Genomic DNA, 17,370 nt, shown 5'->3' on the forward strand with positions numbered 1-17,370 from the left:
CTAAAATTCCGTAACTTAAATATAATTGAGCGAGCACATAGTACGAGGTTTTAAGTTGCTCTAAAATTTGGATCAAGTTTGACTAACTTTGTTGTTGCTAAACCATGTTATGTATTCCATAAAATAAATTTAAATGTTCCCAAGTATTAGTCTCATAGTAAAAAGTCATAGTAAAAGAGTGGGCCAAGGACAGTTACTTGGGCAACTTCGCAGGTCAATTCTAAAGGTCAATTCTCAGAACACCACAGACTGCCTCCTATTACAGATGTAGCTTTTTTGTAATTCCAATTCTGCTCCTGAAAAACCATCATTTTTTAACTTTAGAGATGGTTGCAAATGCTTTTGCAAGATCAACGAAAACAGAAAAAGATGAGAGACTTTTGTCTAAGGAATTGTAAACTTTTGAAGAAAAGTCCGCCCCTGCGTCCTGGGTTGATCTTGCTCGTTGTTTCAGAATTTTTATTATTATTATTCTATAATTGAAAACTTTTGGTTTCTCGTCGGTTTTAAACAAAGGTTTAACTATAGCTTTTTTAAATAATTCTGGAAAATGTGAAAAGAATTTCAAATCATTATTGAACTACGAAATTTTTGTTTTTTATAGTTCGACACACGATATGTGGGCAAAATAAATAAATACATTTTGTTTTATTTTGTACTGCATAATTTTAATTAAATAAATAATAAAATCATATCAAATAAAATCAGTCGCCAGAAAAGTTTTCGTTTGTTTTGGTTAGTTCAAGTTCAAGTTTTAAGTACATGGTTCTCTAAGATTACGTTCTGATATTAATTCACACTGAGTTTTAATTAAATTAGTTGGATGGGCGGAAATTTTTGGGATTATCTTACTGTCTTTAGCATTGTTTTTTTCCTTATTCGGACCATATCACTTCTGTAAGATTCAAATCACAGTGAGTTTTATCATGCAATTTGGTCTATTTCTGTTTTGTATAATCATCTTCAAAATAAACTTGCTGACGTTTTGCCAATTCATAATTTTTGTAAATTTTGAAAAATTAACAAAAAAGTCATGCTACCGAACGAGCTCACTCAATACTACTCTTTTACGGTTGGTACTTTCTTTAGTTTTAGCAAAAATGTAGTGATAACCATAAACTAATACGCTGCCTGGTGGGATATTTACAATTTTCAATTTTTTATAATCTATGAGCATGAAAAGAGACTGCCAAATAGAGGGAAGAATTTGAGACGCTGATAACTTATTATTTTGACTAAAATTTACTATTTTTACAATTTTTATATTATTGTTTCCGTAAAAGTTTTAATTTACTTGATCTTAGAATAATTAATATCTCAATTATTTCAATTATTGCGATTTGTCTGAAGTTTACCATACATTACATTACATTACATACAAGTATCATTAATTAATCTCGAGACAGTGTTTTCAGTAAGTTCAGAAACGTAATTTCCCGAAACTGGTAGAAATAGAAAATTATGAGCACAAGCCAAGCCATATGCAAAACATATTTTAAGAGATATTTGTTATTGACGACATTTATTATTGATATTGCTAATGTAGGAACAAGCATATATATAAAATATCTTTAAATTCCTCTAAACTTTCTAATTCTAAAATAACATCAATATTTAACCCAAAAAACTGCATATTGTCAAAATGTTGCCGTCATACGCCATAGAAAGGTTGTTGATAATTCTTCTACTCAAACGTTAGACATTATTTTCTCCCCCTCTGAGATGATAAATATATTTTTTAATTTTTGGCAAACCGAGAATACCAATTTCAAAAGAAATTTTTTGCCAATTCATATCCCCGAGATTCTTGAACGGTTCTGGATAAATTACGATACGATGTTTCCCAAAGAAGATTATTTCGCAGTCTGTCACCCCTTTTGTAGGTCCGTTTAAAGTCAAAGTTGCTTTGACAACCCGATTTCCGGAAGGGTTAGTTAATAACGCCTCCAGGTAGAAGATTTTAGCCTTGATGAATCCCTCTCTCGACAAAGTGAAACAAATTATTTATGTGGTTAAAATATCTACATCATTTATAAACTCTATTAGTCCAAATCTATTCGGTTCCCATTTTATATTAAGAAAATTACTCCAAAGATATAGTTATGCAAATAGAATATTCCACATGAATGATGTAACTAAAATGTTGAGATCATATGGGAAAATATCAACCTATTATTAGAGTTTTAAAAAATAAATCAAATAAAAGTTAACATAAAGATACAAGAAACTGAGATGAATAAAAAATTGTTAGGAATTTATTTACAGTGAGATGGGAGAAAAAAGCGTTTTACAGTTAGAAATTTTTGAATTCCATACCTGCTCTTCCAGCTGATCATGAACCTAACTACCAAAGTCACTGCTATTGCCATTGCCACTACTAGTATTATTTCCAGAAAAATGTCAGGTTGTCAAAGTTGACAAATTGAAAAGCATTTAGAGAAAAATTAAACATTACATCAAAACCAGTCTGGCGGCGGAGTCATCATTGCACAGCAGCGGCACAGAACTACTAAGCATAACACAAGATGTTCTTAGTGTTAGTGAAAAAGGACATCAAAAGGGGAAGTCCTAGGTACCAGTTCCAAAAACAATTTTTAATTATTCTCCAAATTTTCGCCCTGCTTTTTGTGTTTCGTGTTTCGGAATTTAAATTAAAAAGAAAGTTCGTCTAGAGACGATAATAGTGCACACTTAATGAGCTTAATAAAATGTGCAAAATCATTTATATAAAACTAACCAAAACCGGTCCTTGCGGGACACCGTGAAGCTGGGGTAACAAAGAAGAGGTATGGTCTGTTCATAGATATAAGAAGGTGACCAAGTGCTTTTGAATGGGATTATCCAAGGGTGGTCATTAACATACAATGCAACAAGATTATTACCTAAAGTTTCGGAATTTAAATCCAGGTAAAGTTGTGGTCCGTAATAGAAAATCATTTTATAACTACCTGTGTTTAATATTCTTTGGTTTGGTATACTATTTAGTTTAAGTTTATTAGTAATCATTCTTATTTCATGTGTAATACAGCGCGTGTTGAATCGTGTGCGAATTATTCAAAATATGTGCGAGTCCAGTATATCTCAGGAGATGCTCCCGCCCAAAAGTAGAAAACACTATTCTATTGAGACTCAGAAAGTTTTAAACAATATTTATTTGAATCTCATGGTGCCAGCAAGAAAGAAAAAGAAGAAACGGCCACATTGACGAAAATTTCAATGTCAACTGTATGGAAAATTGTGAATAATCCCATTTTAGCGAGGAAAAAAAGAAGCGATGCAGAGATTTTCTCGAGTTTAGATGAAAGTGATCTCTGTCTGCGAAAAATATTAAAGATTCTTCTCTAGATTACCATGAAGACACCATCGCTGATTTATTTGAAAGTTTGTTTAAAAACAAACTAGTTCCAAACATTCCACCTAAAAGCAACAATCCAAAATTACATGTATAGTAACGACATTTATTTTCACGCAGATTATACCAAAAAGCAATTGATTGAGGTTCTAAAAAGCTTGAACCTACAAAAGGAATATGTCTGTGATAATTATGCACAAAATCTGGGGCATACCTTACCACTGTATATTTAATCCCATTGAACATGTTTGGCACCATCTGAAATCTGCCATTCATTGTAACAATGTTTTCCCCGTGTTAACTGAAATGTCCTCAAACTTATAGAAACCGAAGTTTTTAACATCCCTCCACAAAGTTCTTGTAAACATATAGAAAAAACAGAACCATCGTATTGAACAAATAATATATATATATATATATATATATATATATATATATATATATATATATATATATATATATATATATATATATATATATATATATATATATATATATATATATATATATATATATATATATATATATATATATAATATTGAACAAATAATAATTAGAACAGGCGATGATAGCGATAGTAAATTATGTGAATAATTTTAAGTAATTTAAGTAGGTAATAAAAATAATTTGTAATTTTATTTTAGATTTAAACATAAATACATTCATAAATAAGTAAATATTGTTTAGTATCTTTCCTACCAAAACCCCAAATAATTAAATTCTAAGCAAAGTACGGACCTGTTCGGCCATATTTCATTCTTACGGCTTAGCTGGGTCTTTCCTTAATTCATATCAGTTAGTTATTTTCTTATATCTATGAACTTATATTTAGATAGATACCGTAAAACTGCAGGTCAGAGTTAAGCATAGCCTACTATGGTAATTATTAAAAATTGCAGATATATTTTAAACTACTTAATAAAAATAGGTGTAGACTTTTTTTAAATTGGGGTATTCCATTAAAAAAAATGTAACTTTGTGTTATGTCTCGTGAACTAAAGGCCTTAAGACAAAATCAGAGAAACAGATTTGCTCTCAAAAAACCTTCAAAAAATGTTTTTAGTAAAAATTTCTATCTTTACAAATAAAAAAGTTATAGAGGGTTTCTAGAAACGCACATTTTAAGAATCACCGTGTGACTCAGAAACGCTTCGACTTCTCTCGAAAATCAAGCCCGTAACATGCATATTAGTTTTGGGCTGACCATACTGCAAATGCTTAAAGCCATAGAGGCCCCTCGAATTTGGACCACGCTGTGCATTTTCAAATATGGGGATTATTTTAAAATATGAAAATTTTTAAAATAGAAAATCAAGGCGAGTTTTTACCAGATAACGAACACAGACGGTTCGGACAAAACAACCAATGATCTAATCGAGACTCGCGTTGCCCTTGTCGATACGGAAACTTTCGGTAAACCGGTGAACTTCGACACTTATACGTAAAATATTAGGCAGTGCGCAAATGTATTCCAAGTAGGGTGAAAATTCATTTTAAAAGTTGGAGGGACGTGAGACGGAGGTATAAAGTTTTGGAATAATTTTTTTTTCTTCTTTCTTTTTCATTACACTTCGCAAATTTGTTTTTTCTTCGCAATTAAAACGTCTCCCGTTCTCAATTAAATTACAAGAAGTTATAATTTAGTCGTTGATTGCTATCCACGCCCCTATCTAATGTTCTCCAAGTGAAAACCGTCCTTCGGCAATAACTGAAAACGAAAGTTTCGAATATTTGCAGAGATTTTCAAATAGCATTTTGTCTGGAGTTTTTCCTCCCTAAACAGAACGAGAAACTTTGGTACCTCGAGGAATAGTAGGTATTATTAAGTGTCTATCATTGGTTTTACTTTGTTATACACTTTTAATTTCAAATATCCCGGAAATCGCGTCATTTTTAGGTATTTTTTTTATCCATGTCAACTAACAGAGATAAAAAAAACGTCAATGGCGGATTTGGTTGCGACTTTCAGAATATACAGTGACCCATAGCTTAAACGATGCAGTCAACAATAAAGAATTAATTAAATTAAATGCAATATTAAAGTCACAGCTTATCGTGAATGAACGTGAGAAAACATGGGTTGTAAAATATGCAAAAAAAATTGCTCCAAAAATGTGTGTCGAGGTGGAAAAATAGTTTGGAAAAAGGTGTAGCCCCGAAACAATTCGACGAATCCTGGGAAACAATAATTTACATGACTGCCAGCCCGTGACTTTTAAATTTTTCAATTTTAATTCTTCCTTAGGCTTTCTCCATACTGATATTTTTCCATCTGATCCAAATAAGGTTCTTTTGGTTCAATCGGCAAATATTACCGAATTCCAGTAGTTCAAATCTTTAATGCCAATCTCACGCTTCTATTTCTTCGGTTAATGAAAAGCTTATTTCTGGCAGTTCCATCATGTAAATTATTGTTTGCATTGTTTCGGGGTTACACCTTTTCCCAAACTGTATTTCCTCCTCGACACACGTTCAATGATATGTTGAACAATTGACGGACATTTATTTACCATTTTGGCTGTCTCTTTGACTGTATCCATTTCTGTGATGAGTAATAATTAAATATCTTTCAGAAATTGTAGTCCGACTACCCATTAATTAAAAAATTTGAGAAAGAAAACGTGTTTTAGAATAACAAACTAAACAAAAAACAATTGCAGTAATAAATAAAAGTTTGAACCTCCGTTATTATTTTTGCACAATTTAAACAGTAAGTAACTAAGTAAGGTAAATTTAAGACAAAAAATAAGTCACGCCTTTTTTAGAAGGTTCTTTACTAACTTCATTTAAATAAGTTGTTTCTTTTGTTCAAATAAATAAAGCGACATGCAGACTAGTTAGTTTTTGTTGCATCATTTAAGCTGTGGGTCCCTGTATATTCTGAAAGACGCGACCAAAACCGGAATTTACGTTTTTTTTGTGTTTTTTTTATCTCTATCAGTTGGCATAGATAAAACAAAAATTTGAGCTGTAAGTCACTGCATTCGTCAAAATTGATGTGACGCTTTAAACACTTTTGAAAGATGCCGCAGAGATATAATCATCAATCGCGGCTAATAATTTTCAAATGGAAGGGATCACTCTAAAAATGGGATCCTTCAGCAAATTGATAATGTAAATCGGCGAGTTTCAGCGATACGACAATCATAAATATTAAGAAAAAGGAAAGCGATGAATCTTTTACATCTAGAATGTTTCACAAGCAAAAAGAGCTAAAAACAAATATTACTTGCTAACTTAAAGAATAAAATAAGAGATATGATCTACGTTAATACGTTACAATGCAGACTGCTTAAAAAACTAAAAAAGACAAATGAATATTTTAATTTAAAAAGATAGAAATTAAGTATTTTCAGAGGTCTGGAAAAATTATGTCAATCACACAGGACAAAGAAAAACAGTACAATTTTGCTTATTTACCGTACCATTTAAACAAACCATGGATTTAAGTTGCACATTTCCACTGTAGTTTCACAATACATCATCATCTTTAGTCAGCTGCTGTAGTTACGTAATCTTATATGAAGCTTAGTTACATAAAGAAATAACAATTAAATTACACAAACCATTAGGATTAGTGCTTAATGAACACGATATACCATACCACATCTGGGAAAGCTATTTTTTTTTCCAAATAATGCACCCCCAAAATATATTATAAATACCTGCAACCTTAATATGAGTAACTATATTCTAATATTTTCTATTTTATTTTCCTAAGACGCATGTTAAATAAAATGTGTGTATTTAGCAGTAAATTAATATAAATTATGCAAACAATACTGAAAATTTATTTTTATTTCAGATAATGGCATAACGAACATACAATATAGAGACCAATTAGCTGTAGCGTCGACTGGCGCAGCCTAGCTTAGAATCAGCTATTCTACTGAACCAGTGCTTGGCACAATAGTACACAACAAAATTAAAAAAGCAATTGATGATGACGTCCTCTCCCAGCTAGGATTTTTTAAAGCATGGTTTAAACAAATGCATAAGAAAAACTGAAAAAAAAAACAGAAATATTGATTGATATCTTCCTCTCATCCGCAAAGTAGATTATTTCGATACAACAGTTGATTAAGATACATTGATTAATGTGTATTGATTAATATATACTACAGGACTTAGCAGACTAGTTGCATTGGTTTTAATACCATTCAGCGGCTTATTTACTTCTGTTATTGTTGAAAGTTTAAAAGAAAATTGCAAATTATTATTGTAAAAATTGTTGCCATAAAAGGTGTTTTTTTCATTGCAATCGGAAATATTCCGATGTACCGAAATAATTATTGTGTCTGGTATAGTCTGATTTTCTTTGCCATTTCAACAATTTAATTTTTTTTTCCCAGCAAACCATACCATAGTATTTCTTTTTTTTTCCTTCTTATCATGGATAATGTAAAGTTTCTTAAAATATTATTATTCTTCCATTTTTTCATTTTCAAGTTTTGATTTTTTTCTAATATTATTTATGGCTATCTGTTAGATTTAGATTTAGATTAGATTTAGATTTTTTTTATTTAACTTTTTTATTTAACAAAAGAGAAAAAAATGTATATATACACATACGACTTTATGTCTACAATAATAATAGGTATAACAACGTAATACATAACCCATAAAAATAAACAGGACTAAAAATTTAAAATAAAGGAAAAAAAAGAAATATATCGAACACAGCCAAACAGTGGCCACCATCAAGAATCGGGTAATCAGGTAATAAAGATTTTATTTTGGTTTTAAAATTTGTAAATAGCAAGTTTGTGACTTGATTCGGAATTAAGTTATATAAACTTTGGTCAAGACATGCTTTTAGTGTATCTAAACTTTCTAGTTCGAAGCATAATTGAGGAAGTGGGATATTTATGACCATCTGAGTGAACTGAGAACATATTTTTTTGTTTGATACAATAAAAATGATATTTGTTGGTATAACAACAAATTTTGAAGTGCAGTTTAGCTCGGCGCATTTACGAAAGCAAAAATGGCGAGGCATGCGTTGCCACTTCACTTTTATAAAAACAGAAATGGCCTGCGGCATAGGTCGCTTCGGCGGCCGCAGCAATTTCCGAGATCTTTTCACGTTTGACGATCCGTTGGAAGCGTTCCAGCTTAGTTTAAAGTATGAAGGAAATGGCCACGCAAAAATCTGAATTGGTTCGAAAAAAGCAGTGTTCTCCGAAATGCATGGGAAAACAAAATAGCCATTTAATTTTTAAAGGAACTTCCGCGGGCTGTGGATTTTCCGGCACACTCCTGAATTTTTCCTGTGTCGGATATTGAGATGTAAGATTAAATTTTAGATGTAAGATTCAGGCAGAGCAGAACAGCGCTCTCAAGAAGCCACCAGTATGTTTGACAAATAGATAAAAAGACAAATAGATCAAGAAATGTGGCTGTATTGCCTATAATTAACTAAAAGAGGGAAAAAATACGAGGTGTATTCAAAAAAAAGGTGACTTTTAAGTCCTATCTAAAAGTATTTATTTAAACTTGAGCCAACGTTTTTCAATCTTTCCAGACCTGGGTATGACCTTTTTGAACATATCAAACACATCAAATTTTGCTGTTACACGTTTCATGCCAAAAATTTCGTAAAAAAATGTATGGCACAAGCCAAGAGAGATGCCAACGTCTTTTGCCACTTGTCTGCTAGTAATATGACGATTTTTCAACACCCTTTGTTTCACTTCTTCAACGCTTTCATTAGTTATTGACGTACTGGGGCGTTCAAAGCGAGGTTCATCATTGGCGTCTTCTCAGCCATCTTGGAACAGCTTGTACCACGTATTATCTTTTTTTTTTGGCTCAAAGTAGATTCACCATATGCCGTTGTCAAGTGTTTTGCAGCACTATATTTTACACAAAATTTTAGGCAAGCTTTTTGTTCCATTTTTTTTGACAGCAGAAAATCGCAGAGCACACAAAGCACGTCTAACGCTGTCTCACAAAAAATAAATAAAAGTGCGAACTGGCTGAAAAAATATAACAAAAAAAATGTCGAAGTTCCAATAAAGTAGCCCGATACAAAAGTCACTCTACTTTTTGAACACACCTCGTACACAAATACAGTTCAGATTTCATAGTAATATCAACAGTATAAATGTACCAAACGTGGAAAAAATTAATATACCAAAGCTAAGTGAAGAACTCTTTTTGTATAGGATTTAAAGACGTTGAAAATGTTTTGCAAAAAAAAATACCGTTGGCATTTAACTTAACCTCAAGAAGTTAGTCAATAAACTTTTAATAAACGGGTCGGGTGCAAAACTGTTCAATATTTAGTTATTGCCGTTAAGCAAAATGCTGTCCAAACCGCGTTTAAATTCAGACAATCTCTCAGGGTAAACTGTTTCAATGATCGAATGTCATGTTACTTACGAAATGCAAGCGATGTGTAGTCCTGACTTGTTCTCATTGCTTACTACCACAAAATGCATGTCAGATGGAAAACAGTTCCAAGTTGAAGTCAAGTGAAGCCTTTTGAAACACATTCCAAGATGGAAAATTGTAAGTGCTAAAAACTCTGGAAGCGATATATATATATATATATATATATATATATATATATATATATATATATATATATATATATATATATATATATATATATATATATATAATATGATTCACGAATGGAAAAATAAGTTGACAATACATTCCGGACTGAAATCCAAATCCTGCAGACGTTTCGCCAAGATCTCACTTGGCATCTTCAATGCTCGTGCTCCGAAAACACTTCGAACACTCAAGGACGACATTATGGCAAGCTTAAAATCCCTATACCCGAGCAATCCAGTAGATGAGGCACTCCTGCTTATAAAAGCGAACGAAGATCTTCCGCCGTATATAACGGATCTGTCAAGACACTGCCTGAAAAATGCTTGCTTTACGTACAATGGGAAAATTTATCGACAAGTGGATGGAGCATCAATGGGATCATCTCTCTCACCTGTGATTGCTTACCTCTTCATGATTTATTTTGAAAAGAAAGCAAAACAGATGGAACATCTGAGGCCAAAACTATGGACAAGATACGTTGACGTATTTATTATATGGTCTTTTGGCAAGGAGGAGCTTTTGAAATTCCTAGACCATCTGAATTCTATTAATCCAAGGATACAATTCACAATGGAGCTTCAAAAGGATAACAGTCTGCAATTTCTAGATGTACACATCACAAAGAACGAAGATGGACACTTGGAACACACCGTCTATAAAAAACCAACACACACCAATATATATCTGAACGCTGAATCTCACCACCAGCCATCACAGATACGAGAAGAACAGAGATGATGAACTGAAGAAAATTAGTACTCGTCTTCGGCAAAACGGATACCAAAGGCGCACCATCAGCAGGGCAATAAGCGAACAACAGCAGCCGCAACAGAGAGTGCAGGATGAAAGAAAGATCGATCGCTGTTCTGCCATACATCAAGGGGGTTACTGACAGAATTGGCCGGATATTACGGAAACACGAGATATCTACGGCACACAAACCGGATCATACCATTGGAGCAATTTTAAGAAACCCAAAACAAACAATTACTTTGGAAAACCAAGGAGTATATAGTGTGGCTTGCGAATCGTGCAGCTTGACGTACGTAGGACAGACCAATAGGAGGATTTCAGCCAAGCTCGAGGAACATTGACTAGCCATAAGAAATAAACAAATAATATCGGCTTTATTCCAGCACCAACACCAAACAGGCAATAAAATTGATTTCGGCACTTGTAAACAAATACCTAAAATTTCTGATTTTAGCACCAGGATTATACGAGAGGCTATCGAGATAGAAAAGTCCGGACACCTAAATACGAGAGACGATGCTCTGCATTTATCCAATATATGGAAAACGATAGTCAAACGGCAAAGCGATACGCAGCAGCCAACGGGAACATCGCAACTACGATCGGGTCAAATAAACAACGTGACAATTCCGAGGGTGGAGTCGTCTCCCCTCCCGCAGAAGCAGCACCGCTACCACCTTCAGCGCAGGTTATAAATACCGCACGCATCGCCGATAACCTTCCAGTGTTCGAAGTGTTTTCGGAGTGAGAGCATTGAAAATGCCAAGTGAGATCATGGAGTTCAACAAGTGAATGGAATGATATCCCGGAATATATTGTCGACACATTTTTCTTTCTACGAAAACCAGAGTGATAAATAAAACTTAACCGCGTTAACACCTCACGAAAAAGGTAAAAATTTGTTTTCTTTCTTCTTCACTTCAGGTTTTAGACACTTGCGATACACATAAATTTCTAGGCCTTCCATGGCATTGATTTCTCTTCTCGTTCTACGTATTTTTTCCTCTTACTTTTATTTTCCTTTTGATTCTGCCTTATACTAAAGCTACAGCTAAAGCACCGGTCGTTTAGAAGAATATTTGGTAACGCTTTTTCACGACCACAAAGCGTGCCTAATGGTGTTCCACAAGGATCAGTGCTGGACCCGGTGTCGTTCATGGTTCTAAAGGAAAATAAAAGTAAGCGGAAAAAATTCATAGAACGAGAAGAGAAATCAATGCCATGGGACGCCTAAAAAAATATTAAACCTGACGTGAAGAAGAAGACAAATTTTTACCTTTTTTGTTAGGTGTTAACAAGGTTGTGTTTTATTTATCACTCTGGTTTTCGTAGGAAGAAAAATGTGTTGACAAAATATTTTCGGATCTCGGATGCTCTTGTCATTGCTCGGAAGGGGTAGAGTGTCGTCTTACGCAGATCACCCAGTACAATTACGCTTTAGTCGATTTATTACCGCTTGTCAAGGAAACGTTTTGCATCATTTAGAAAAGGGAATCGGGCAATTTATAAAAGTAATCGCCTCCGAAGATCTCTCTTTAAATTCCGCAGTGGGTCAGTGTTTGTCACCGTTTTACCGCGACTTTTTCACCGACATTATTTATTTCTTGCCGAGGGATACCGTTATCGGGTTCGTTTTGTCTGCAGGGTAAAAATGGCATCGGACAATTTATTATGGACCGATCGGGACTGCATTATGTGGTGGCGGTTTCGTGTGTTTCGCCCAAATGTGCTCTTTACAGCTCGTCCACCCAAAGTGTTTCTTTTATTTTTGTTTTTTGATAACCTTTTTTACTCAAATTTATGAAGTCCCGGAACAAAAAAGCCCTATAGAAAAAGAAGGACAATAAAATCGAATTAAGGATAACCCCGCCTTGTAGGATAATGAAAGAAAGAAGTGACTAATAAGTGTATTAATAAGTGTATTGCAATAGTTTTTTCTATAATAATGCCAATGAAAAGAATGTATGGGCAGGCGTGAGGACTATGGGACTATTGAAGGGGGAAAATGGTAATTTACCTGCGAATATATGTAATGTTGAGGATGTAAACAGTCACTTTATAGAGTCTGTTCCCGATTTACTCCCTAATAAGGATTTAATTTCATATCATACAAATAGAGAAAATAGTTCAATCCCACGTACTTTTTCTTTTACCCCTGTAACTGTAACTGTTGTATTGCGGATAATTAAGACTATTAAGACTCAGACAGTAGGTTGCGATGGTATTAATATTTCTACAATCAATTTATCATATCACGCATATTATAAACTATTGCTTAAAATATTCAATTTTCCCGAATCAGCGGAAAAAGGCACTCGTCATACCGTTACCAAAAATTGCAAATCCAACAACCTTAGATAATATTGGCCCTATCAGTATTTTACCAACCTTTTCAAAAATCTTGGAAAAGGTTATATGTGAGCAGATGCAGTTTCACTTAGATAATAACAAGATTATCCCCGTTACTCAATCAGGATATAAAACTGGACAGCTCTACTACATATAACCGATGATATATTTAGGGCTACAGATGAAGGCAAGCTGACACTACTGACCCTTTTAGACTGATAGCCTTAATTATCAAATTTTAATTTCAATGTTAAATTTTATTGGTTTGTCAGAAAACGCAATTAATCTTTTAGCTTGTCAAGTTGTCATAATTATTATGCAGACGACACAAATTTACGTTTCTTTTTTTCCAGGTGAAGCTAAGCAAGCCGTTGCAGCCCTAAACTACGACTTGAACATGGTTTTTGAGATGTCCACTAAGCATTGTTTACAATTAAATGCTAGCAAGTCCGCAGTAATCATTTTTGTCCGAAAGGGTGATAGGGAGAGATTTTTATTGGGTTGCCATGCTGTGATTCGGTAAGAAACTTAGGAATGATAATGGACAAGGATTTGAGATTTTCAGAGCATATTTCTAAATGTTTACAAAATGCATATTTAATGGTAAAATTTATATTTCAAAATAGTGAGTTTTCAAGCAGAAAACATAGAACAAGGCTGTGTGAGTCTCTGGTTTTGTCTCAACTAAGCTTGATCAGGTTGATTTATGGAATCCGAAAGTTCGACAGAATTAGTCACACAGTTCACAGAGTTAATTGGCTAAATATGAAAAATAGAATATTTCTTCATTCTGCCGTCTATATTCAAAAATACTAAGTAGAAAGTCTACTTCATACCTTCAAATAAAATAAGCTATCGCTGTGACGTACATATTCTTAATATACGATTTAGGGGAATGCTTACTGCGCCAATGCATGCAACTGAAATTTTTAAACGCTCCTTTTCATATAATATTGTTGGGTGTTTAAATAATTTACCAAATAAAATCAAAAATTTAAGCAACCTAAAACGCTTCAAAATTAATCTTTTTCAGAGACTACTGGACGAGGAAATCAAGGAAATTTGTAGGTAACTGTGTGCGCTACATGTAATGAAATATTTTTTTTTGTTTAAGTTACAACTTATAAAATGGAAATTCAAGTACTCTTTTTTCTCTCTTTTATCGGGTTAGATAGAACAGTATACTAATTCTTAGTAGACTGAATCTCGCCTTTTTGCCAAAATGTTATCTTGTTTATGTTATATTGTATATAATTGAAATAAAGACCTTTATTATTATTATTATTATTATTATTATTATTTATTATTAGGGTAGCAGCTTTAGTGGGGTTTATTAACCAGTCACTAAAGTTGGGGGGGGGGAAGGTTTATGTCTCCGGGATATTCAGGCTCTTTCGGACGATTTTGCAAGTTTCAAGTATTACGGACTTTTGCATTTTTGTAACGATGGTTTTATTCGTTATATTCAGTCTTTCCAGGTATCCTACAAGCTTCTTGGTAACTAGCTCAGTGGCCGATATAATTACACGGATAACATGTACTGCTTTTAGGGTGAGTATTTTTTTATATTCCTCTGCCAAGTCGTAATACTTATTAATTTTTTATCTTTCTTTCTGTTCCAGGGATGTGAGACGTCGATGAAATACGCCTTTTTATTAGCCTTATCCAGCAGAATAATGTCTGGTCTATTGCTGGCTATTGGTTTATCTGTTACTATAGGTGTATCCCAGTATAGCCGATAATTTTCGTTCTCAAGAACTGGAGCAGGTATGTATTTAAAATATGGACTGTATTTTCCCTCTCCTAGGTTGCATAGCATTGCTAGTTCTTGGTGTACAATATTTGCTGTTGAATTGTGCCTTTTGGTGTATTCAGACGGAGCTAGCGTTTGACATCCTGCTATTACATGTTCGATGGTCTCTGGCACCCGTCCACACATACGACATTTATCATCATCTATTCTGATCTTTTGGATATACTTCTTATAATTCCTAGTCGCTATGCTTCCATCCTGAATAGCTGTGATAAATCCTTCAGTTTCAGCGAATAGCTGCCCCTTAACTAACCAATTTGTTGATTCGCTCCCAGCAGTTTTTAAACTAGCTGGATATTTTCCATGTAGGGGCTTACTCAACCACTTCTCTTTTACCTCATCAAGTGTTGGTATCTCTTTTATTTCATTTTTTCTGAGATCTACAGCTGAGTATCTATCCGACTGACAAGCGAGCTTATGCAACGTCGAAGTATCTTTTTTACGGTGGAAGAACTTCTTTAACTGATTTACTTGACGCCTATGCAGTATGTTGAGGTCAGCCAATCCTCTTCCGCCCGTCGATCTTGGTAAGTATAGCCTTTCAGTGCATGCCTTAGGATGATGAATTCTATGCTCTATCATGAGGGTCCTTATTTTCCTGTTCAGCCTCTTCAAGTCAGTGTTAGACCATTTTAATATACCAAACGTGTACGTGATTATCGGTACCGCCCATGTGTTTACAGCTTTAATTTTGTTTTTTCCGTTTAGTTCCGTTTTTAATATTTTTATCACCCTGTTTTGCAGTTTAGTTTCTATATTAGCCTTAGCATTGTTCTGATTAATATTAAAATTCTGCTCATATCCTAGATATTTATAATACGCGTTGTTAAGATACATTATTTCGGTTTCAGATTCCAGCTTATCATAAGTTTTTGGTATACCTTTATGACCTTTATGAGCTATAAGTTTGTTTAAGCTATAAGTTATTATTATTATTATTATTATTATTATTATTATTATTATTATTATTATTGTTATTATTATATATAAAATCAGTTTTAGAACGTCCTGTAACGTTGTTCGATGACCTGCTTCCATTGCCTGATATCTTCCTATTGCCTTTTTTTTTAGGTCTCTTTTGCTCAGTACCTTTGGGACTCCTGCCCAGATCTTCCTGAATCTTCTTTTCTTGGGTGTGTATGGTGGTGTCCATTTCATGGCCATCTTTGGAAGTCTTGTGTTGTCCATGCGTTTCAGATGTCCATACCAAATCAGTCGATTTGAATTTTTAGCATTAAGGGTACTATAAAATATGTTGGTTGTTCTGGTTAGTTTAATATTTTTTTATAATTGATCTGTTAAAAATAATATTTTAAAAAATTATGTGATTAAAAAATATGTTGTGTATTTTTTCTTTTGACTTATATATCAAAATGCGAAACCAAGAAAATTTTTAAATGCCTGCGACATGGAGTTTTAATGCCTCGTTATCCTCATTTTTTTGAGAAGTTACTAAATACGTTTCTTAGGATTATCATTAGACAACACTTAAACAACAATTTTGTAAAGCAATGCTTATCATTTTCAAATAAAAAAAAATTATATGTGATATACCGGGTGACACAAGGATGTGGGATTTTTTTAATTTTTAAAAATTGTGTCTAGGAGGCTGTGACCATCATAAATACTATTTTTCTACTCCCGTCTGTAAAATACCTAATTACGCACCGATCTAGTGTGCGGGAAGTGTCGCTTTACCACGTCAGTTTCGTTTCCCACGAATCCGAACCACTTCGGGATTTTACGGCACGGGTTTGGGAGCAATCCGATGTTTTCAGAGATATTTCCCACCCTTTGACTTTTCTTCTCGTATTGCATACTGCATTTTCCAGTTGAACCAGTTGAAAATAAATTTGATTATTATAACACACACAAACAATGTTATTATTTTTCGTACAAATTTAACATTCTATTTAAAAACATGTTACAAATTAGATTTTGTATGTTTCCGTTAATTTTACAAAACTCTTATTACGTTTAAAAACGCATAGTAATAGTATATACATAATATCTGTAACTATTTCTTTACACGAATTATGTAAAGTTACATCCAAAATTTAAATTTACTGTGAATTTTACAAGAATCGAATAACCAATAATTTTTGTAGTGATTTTACAGCATTTGCGTTTACGGTGTAGAGTGCCGTAAGATTTCACTTACCTTTTCCATGCTCGATGTTTTGATGTAGCCCCCGTCCGGGCTGGAAATTGCGTTGCATCCTGTGCCGCCGTTGCTGAACTTCCTGAGTCTAAGTTTGTTGACGTGGAACGCGGAACCGTAGCAATACATCAGGATCATTGTCGTAGGAAAATAAAAACCGCAAGCGGCTAGAATACGGACCGAAGATCGACGATAAAACGGCTCGCAAGCCATCATTCCGGTCGAATTGAAGTAGAAACCGCCGCTAGGCAGCACCAGGAAAGTGAACAAACTCATTGAAAGAACCCACGTCATACTGATGAGAGCGACGCAGCCCTAAAACGAATAGAATTTGATATTTAGGGTGCTAGTCCGCAGTTATTCGTGTTAAGTAACATA

At 33.7% G+C, this 17,370-nt stretch overlaps 1 protein-coding gene and 1 long non-coding RNA gene across 2 annotated transcripts in view; one reads left to right on the top strand and one right to left on the bottom strand.

Annotated features, from left to right (window-relative positions):
- LOC132705998 (trace amine-associated receptor 8c) overlaps positions 1-17,370 on the bottom strand; it is a 92,160-nt gene that overhangs the window by 14,434 nt on the left and 60,356 nt on the right. Inside the window, exon 5 of the mRNA XM_060677027.1 lies at positions 16,993-17,307. Coding sequence (XP_060533010.1) covers positions 16,993-17,307 — 315 coding nt within the window. The remainder of the gene's footprint in view (positions 1-16,992; positions 17,308-17,370) is intronic.
- On the top strand, positions 14,494-16,065 carry LOC132706001 (uncharacterized). The gene is made up of 3 exons (XR_009619541.1): positions 14,494-14,569; positions 14,641-14,785; positions 15,903-16,065. It is a non-coding gene; the product is annotated as an uncharacterized LOC132706001 (long non-coding RNA).

The sequence above is a fragment of the Cylas formicarius genome, unplaced genomic scaffold (genome assembly GCF_029955315.1).
Source record: "Cylas formicarius isolate icCylForm1 unplaced genomic scaffold, icCylForm1.1 PGA_scaffold_8__14_contigs__length_24414737, whole genome shotgun sequence".
NCBI classification, from domain to species: domain Eukaryota; kingdom Metazoa; phylum Arthropoda; class Insecta; order Coleoptera; family Brentidae; genus Cylas; species Cylas formicarius.